The sequence below is a fragment of the Gadus macrocephalus genome, chromosome 17 (genome assembly GCF_031168955.1).
Source record: "Gadus macrocephalus chromosome 17, ASM3116895v1".
NCBI classification, from domain to species: Eukaryota; Metazoa; Chordata; class Actinopteri; order Gadiformes; family Gadidae; genus Gadus; species Gadus macrocephalus.
This window is the reverse complement of record NC_082398.1, coordinates 12,581,654-12,589,076: the sequence shown is the minus strand read 5'-3', so window position 1 is coordinate 12,589,076 and position 7,423 is coordinate 12,581,654. Positions and strand designations below refer to the sequence as shown.

Here is a 7,423-nt window from a genome sequence, read left to right as displayed (position 1 = left end):
AAGGGGTAACACTGTCGTTTTTTATTGGTCGTCATGAAAAAAAACATAAGGGGTAACACTGTTGTTTTTTATTGGTCGTCATGAAAAAAAACATAAGGGGTAACACTGTTGTTTTTTATTGGTCGTAATGAAAAAAAACATAAGGGGTAACACTGTTGTTTTTATTGGTCGTCATGAAAAAAAACATAAGGGGTAACACTGTGGTTTAATATTGGTCGACATGAAAAAAAACATAAGGGGTAACACTGTTGTTTTTATTGGTCCTCATGAAAAAAAACATAAGGGGTAACACTGTTGTTTTTATTGGTCGTCATGAAAAAAAACATAAGGGGTAACACTGTCGTTTTCATTGGTCGTCATGAAAAAAAACATAAGGGGTAACACTGTTGTCTTTGTCAAATATAGAATCTATAGACTGGGGGGCAGTCAAGGGAACATTCAAAAAAGTAGCAAGACCCTTTTAGTCCTAACCCCCCCCCCCCACCACCCCCTCTGAAGGGGGGGGGGGTTCCGCCACATTGGGGACCGTTTGGGGGTACTCCCTTCTTGGTGGCCGTGTGAGCGGGGACTCAAACCTTAGTCTACAGAGCGTTAACCGACAGCCCTGACCGCTTCACCACCAAGACGCTAATTAGAGCGTGCTTGGAGCGTGCTTGGAGCGTGCTTGGAGGTTATACTTGACTTTACCATTCACATGATAGAGAAATAAGATGTATCCATTACGGTACCTCTTGAACCCTGGTTCAGAGCAGGGAACCTGAGAACCATAGTGTCTGAATGCTCATCATTCTTATTAGCCGTGCGTGCGTGCGGGGACTCAAACCTGAGTCTACAGAGCGTTAACCAACAGCCCTGACCGCTGCACCACCAAGACACTTAACAGAGAATTTTTGGGGGTTATACTTGACTTTACCATTCACATGATAGAGAAATAAGATGTATCCATTACGGTACCTCTTGAACCCTGGTTCGGAACAGGGCACCGGAACATACATAGTGTCGCAAAGCTCATCATTCTTATTAGCCGTGCGTGCGGGGACTCAAACCTGCACCTGCAGAGTGGTAGCCCACAGCCTTACCACCACACCACCAAGACACAGATCTTGATGTTTTGGAGGTTATGCTTGACTTTACAATTCACACAGTCTAGAAATAAGAGGTATCCATTAAGGTACTTACTCCATCAGGGGACTTCAACACTGGTTCTCAGCAGGGAACCCGAACCTACATAGTGTCTGAAAGCTCATCGTGAAGGTCAGCATCTTATTGACCGTGCGAGCGGGGACTCAAACCCGCACCTGCAGAGTGTTAACCCACAGCCCTTACCACCACACCACCAAGAAGCAGAACAAGTTGTTTTGGAGGTTATACTTGACTTTACAATTCACACAGTCTAGAAATAAGAGGTATCCATTAAGGTACTTATTCCATCAGGGTTCTTAAACCCTGGGTCTAAGCGGTGAACAGAATCTAGGCTCAGCAAGAAAGGATGAGCAAATTCTTAATCCCTGTGAGATGGGACTCAAACCTGCGTCTGAGTTTTGATGATTTGACGATTTTGTTGATGGCGGTTAGACTTTACTTTTCAACTCACATAATAATAAAAAATAATAAAACGCTTGAAGTGTGGGCGTGGCGTCAGATCCGAGATCCGAGTCGGTTGGCAGAGAATACTCGAACGCAGCATACGGGTCTCAAATCTGTGCTCCAATAGATGATCTACCACATTCATGTTGTCGATTCGTTTTCGATGGGTGCATCCGGCATGTTTGTTAGCAAAGTTCTCCTTCTCTTCTTCGCTACCGGACTTCTTGCGCGCGGCACGAGAGGTGAGGTAGGAGGTCACTCGAGGCATGACTCATCACGTGCCTCACCCTACAGCCAATGAACTGTGAAAAACGAAATGACGCTGGAGTGGAACGAACCATATATGTCCATGGTGGTCCCGGTGGCTAGCCCCACCAGGAAGTAAAATAATCTCCGTCCACTTCAACAGAGAAACACTCTGAGCATGCGCATTTCAATGTTTCAAGTCCAATTCACATTGCATTGGGCTGGTGGGGCGAGAGACCTATCTATAATATGTCCATGCTAGTAGAGACCCTCTTGCCCCTCCAGACAAATTCAGCCGGAAGAAGCCAGGGTCGACTAGAAATTAAATAAAAGCGCCAAACTTATTATTTTATAGTACTTTCTGGGGAGATTATTTTATATATATATATATATATATATTATATTTTTTATATATATTTTTTTTTTCATTTTCTGTTCTTTTTTTCTTGTGAGTAGGTGGGGCCGAGCCCCACTTGCCCCTAATGACCAGTCGCCACTGAATGTGACACTCTGGAGTTTGGAGAACCACGACAAAGAAATATTGTTTTCAGAACGCTGGCAATAAGCAGTCCAGAGAGCAATGTTTGTCAATATGTTTATTACAATATGTTTATGTATGTACACGTTTATTTGTCACCGAGGCGGCAACTGTCAAAAGTCAAACAGCGGAGTACAAAAGATCTTAAGGTGCAAAAACCATCAGTTGTGTTAACTCAAACCCTCAAACCCCGCCCCAATCCTAATAGCCACATCCCCTTCTTATCCAGCAAAGGTATTTACAATGTATTCACAATAACTGTTCTCAGACAAGCAATGTGAAGCCAAGGGAAGAATTTTTTTTAAAAAGATCCTCATTTTCATGCCGACATGCAGGCTGCGTTAAAGTTTGCAGACTTTAAAAAATGCACCAGGTGGAGAGTACATGATAGAAAATATATACAGAAGAGAAACAACAAACCCCATCTCCCTAACGGGTATTTATAGAAATATGGGTGTGGTCCCGAGTACCCAATCAGACCCCACACTGCCAAAATTAAGGGATGTTGATAGGACAACTAAACCCTAACACAACATATTTTAGATTAAAAGTGATGTAGTGGGTGTTATGGATTGACCCTAGTCAGAATCTCGACATATACGCAGAACATTTTTGAAAACGTAGGATACAATGTAAATATTGTCTGAAATTTTCCTCTATATTGCAATGCAATTGAGGGCATTTCCTGTCATTGGTAGCTTGGGGATAACGTCAATCAAACATTCTGACCCCCCTGAATCGGATGGACCTCAGTTAGTGGGAGGGGCTTGGGCAAGAGAGAGGGGGCCTGAAGAGCGATAAGCACCGCCCATTACTGTTAAAGGTTCAGGAGAAAGCGTTTTTTAAATGTTGATAGTGGGCGGGGAGAAGCTCTAACGGTTTGTTTTCCTTTGAAGAATTGGCAGCATCATTAACCAATCACCTAGCACCACTTTATTAACCAATCAGGAACAGAGATGGCATGAACAGTGTTTGGTAATGTAGTTTTCAGGGTGGCCCTTGAAAAAGCACCTTCTTGTTTTTTTCTAACTTTGACCTACCAAAGTGGCTAACTAAACACGATAGTAGCGTCCGGCTAACATTTGCTGTGTGCAGTTGTAATCAAACACATTTAAATGATCACCAGAAGCATGACAATTAGTTCCTGTTATGAATTATCTTAGATAATGTCCCAATAGTGTCCTTAATACTAATAACTGCATCCTTAATAAAAAAACGCTTAAATATACACTTGGGGCTTTTTGAGTTGAAATGTCCCATCTCACGATATCAATTGAATAGCACCAACGGCAGACGTCGTCATGTCACTGACAAAAAAGTAGTTTAAAAAATGCATAGAATAAAGGATGAATAATGGAAATTTGACTGCTGTCACTGTAAAATAATAAAATACAAGAAAGTCAGTGGAGGGCTTTCATTCATCAAAAAGAAAATTACATTAAATATATTGACATAAATAAAGCATGGGAAGCTAGAATTTTCTTCAAACATTTACAAATAAATACGTCTGACCTTTAAGAGCTTTTAAACCCAAAGTGTGAATCTGAAACTGGATTAGGTGGAATCAAAAAAATGAAAAAAGCAAATACACTTTTGGAATGAAAAACAGGTACAGTTGTAACAACATAGTTGTACCCGACTAAGTACACTAACTAAGCATGCTCAACGCTAAAATATCTAATGGTATGCTTGGAGAACTCGCTTGGTTTCAGTTACGATACTTAATAATTCTCCTGCTTGGTCTGCTATGCTTGTGTGTCCTCGGACTGCTTGGAAGGTCTTTTTAAATAAATATATACACAAAAATAAAGTAAAACACCAGAAGTATGAAATCTTATGTGCCAGTCTTCATCTCCCATTCCTGTAGAAACAAAATGGAGGGACAACGTTTTGGTTCGATAGTGCAGGATTCAAAAACAATATAAAAGTACCAAAATATTAAAGGGGTGCCACCAGGTGTGAGTATGATTAGCCATTACAAGTTTGAAAATCTGTTTTTCCATGTGCCCTAGTGATCAATAGTGGGCGTATGCTGGATAGATCAACCAGCCTACCCAGTAGACTGTATCAAATGTTGCTGATCTATCCATCGTACATCTAAGTGGACACTCCCACGAGGGATGTCACTAAAACACAGGGAACAGCAGATTTCCAAACGGGTTGTAATGGCTAATCACACTCACACCTGGTGGCACGATATCACCCCTTTAATACACAGAGCACTATTCTAAAACCAAAGTAACCATACAGTATATAGAATGAGTAATAAAATAAGAGAATATCCTCATTCCTTCAATTAAAATCAAAAAAGTAGATCTTTGGTTTTGGTTTCGTTGTCAAATGCATAGTGAGCAAGTCTGGTCTTAGGCTCAATGAGTCATTTTGCCATCAAAGCCTTTCCTGTTGTAAACTGACTGAAGGGGTAATATTATGATTGTATCTTCAAGCGGGGCCCCTCCTCGTACCTTGGCCTTCCTGAGGACATGGCCCCTGACGGGGGGGACCTTCTGGCCGGCCGGGTGCCTGCGAAGCAGCGAGGCGCTGTTGACGGGCAGGCACAGGGACTCGGTGTCGCTGGTGTCACAGCTTGAGAACGGGGATGACTCCAGGGTCCGCCGCACCGCCACTGGGGACTGGAGGGGAACACACCACACACACACACACACACACACACACACACACACACACACACACACACACACACACACACACACACAGGCACAAACACACACACACACAGGCACACACACACACAGGCACACACGCATGCGCACACACACGCGCGCACACACACACACACACACAGGCACACGCGCACACACACACACACACACACACACACACACACACACACACACACACACACACACACAGGCACACACACAAACACACACACACAAACACACAGGCACAGACACACACACACACACGCGAGTAAATAAACGCTCACTTTGCAGAAATACCTACCTAATAGGGACACCAATCTAGTCTTTTGGTTGGCCCTCTCAATCTGTATGTAATACACTAGAAGCATGTGCCATAATGAATGCAAATGGCCGCCGAGGCTGATGGGAATTCTTGCTCACGCTCATAATAAAAACTAATATCTGCTCTCGCTCTTGCGGCGTCATTTGTATGTGTGCAGTGTAGTCGTGGCCAGGCTGTTGAACTCCAAGTGTGTGCGGCCTACCCTCAGGCGCAACATGCCCTCCCTGCTACTTAATGTATCTGAATGTGGATCTAGATCAAAAGCATCCGCTAAAATAACTCGAGTAGCGTGGAGGGGAGACCGTTGACCATGTACGGGGCAGGTCATGGGTGGAGGTGAGGGGGGCAGGGGGGGTACCTGAGGAGTGGAGCTGCCGGACTTGGGCTCGATGGTGAGGCCCAGCGTGACCCCTCCGCTCAGGGCCTTCTTCAGGCTCTCCTGCACCTCGGTCATCTCCAGCTCCAGGGTGACGCGCTCCTCCTCCTTCTGCTTGCACTCGTCCTCCACCTTCTTCAGGCGCTCCGTCAGCGAGGCCAGGGTCCGCTTGCCTTCGGGGGGGGGGGGGGGGGGGATCAAACCAGGAGTCAGACAAGATGTGGCCGAGTATCATTCCATGTTTATATTTTTGCAGACGTCCCCAAATGAGACGTCTGGGGAGAACGACATCGTCTTAGTCTTGTTAATGTCACTTTGGATCGGATCCAGTATTCTGGATCAAGTATTGACTTGTGCTAACCAATGGCCGATCAAAGAAACGTAGAACATTTTTAACTAATAATTATACACACATACCTTGCCCCTTATTTTTGGTATAATGTATTTAATGTGGCTCATATTAGTCATCATTTAGTCCTCAAGCAGACGCTTCTAACCTGAGCCCCTTGCGGTGAAGCCGTGTCCTTAAAGAGCAGGCAGCGTTTAGTAGCGGTGGTCTTGCCCGGGGGCGGGCGCCTAGGTGGACTGAACCCAGAACCTCCATGCCACCCACCTCTAGTCTCTAGACCAACCCCACCCTATCGCCTTCCCCCACCCCCCCCTCCACCCTGGTCCCAGCGGCCTCCTCACCGGCGGCGGCCTCCACGGCGCTCCGGAGGTCGCGGCGTTCCTTCTTGAGCTGGGTGAGCCGGTTGCGGATCTCCTGCTTCCTGCGGGCCAGCTCGTCGTCCTTGGCCTGCAGCCGCTTGGCGTCCGCCTCCACGCGGTTCTTCCCGTACTTGTACTGGTCCACGCCTACCAGGGGGGGGGCGGCGGTTAGGAAGACATGATGTAATGATGCACATTGTGAGCCGCCATCTTTGTAGTTTTTCTACTGTCATTAATGCCTCTTATGGGTCTGTCTTTTTTGAACAACTGGCTGCTTGGTTGTGTGCTACTGTGTCATCATTATTACTATTAAATATCTTTTGTTCAGAAAGTACCAAGACGGCAACATGGAAAGTGCTTTTGGAACTGGAGATCACATGGTTAACACACCTCCTCTACCATTGGCTGGGCGTCAGCATCAATAAACGGAAAGAGACTCGCTTCACATCTGTATTTCTTATCTTAAAAAGCGTTTCTGAACATTCACTCAATCCATATCAAACTTTTAACAGACTTTTTAGTCTGAGACCAACAGTGGAAAAAGCGTTGAGGGCATGGCCTGGATTCAAAGCCAACACCATCTCCAACCCCCGTCTTGGCATTTCCCCCTCAGTCCCTCAAGGTATTTAGAGAGGAGGATGACAGCCTACACCAGCGGTTTTAATAGTCCTTGCGCGCACATTACAGCCGAAGAAACCAAACTAAAAAACCAATGCCACCGCAATTAGCCCCCCAACCACATTCTCTGGGCCCCTCCGTCAAAATATTCACATATACAATCTCTTCCTTTTGCTAACTCCGCTATTTACGCACGCCTTAACTTTGGGGTATGGGCCTTTTTTTCTTCCTTTCAACGACGCATGGCTAATAGAAGTTATTAAACCCCAAGTCCACTTTTCCTTCACCAAACCAACTGTAATTTAGACGCGACTCCATATTCGAAATATTTTGTGGCTTTGAATTTTTCTTCACTTTTATTT

The 7,423-nt window shown here is 45.0% G+C and overlaps 1 protein-coding gene across 1 annotated transcript in view; it reads right to left on the bottom strand.

The window, feature by feature from the left end:
- Window positions 1-2,414: 2,414 nt before the first annotated feature.
- The window catches only part of LOC132445695 (actin filament-associated protein 1-like), a 7,473-nt gene continuing 2,464 nt past the window's right edge, over window positions 2,415-7,423 (bottom strand). Inside the window, exons 2-5 of the mRNA XM_060035810.1 lie at window positions 6,426-6,666; window positions 5,718-5,908; window positions 4,837-5,004; window positions 2,415-4,232 (exon numbers count right to left, since the gene is read on the bottom strand). Coding sequence (XP_059891793.1) covers window positions 4,206-4,232; window positions 4,837-5,004; window positions 5,718-5,908; window positions 6,426-6,666 — 627 coding nt within the window. The 3' untranslated portion in view covers window positions 2,415-4,205. The remainder of the gene's footprint in view (window positions 4,233-4,836; window positions 5,005-5,717; window positions 5,909-6,425; window positions 6,667-7,423) is intronic.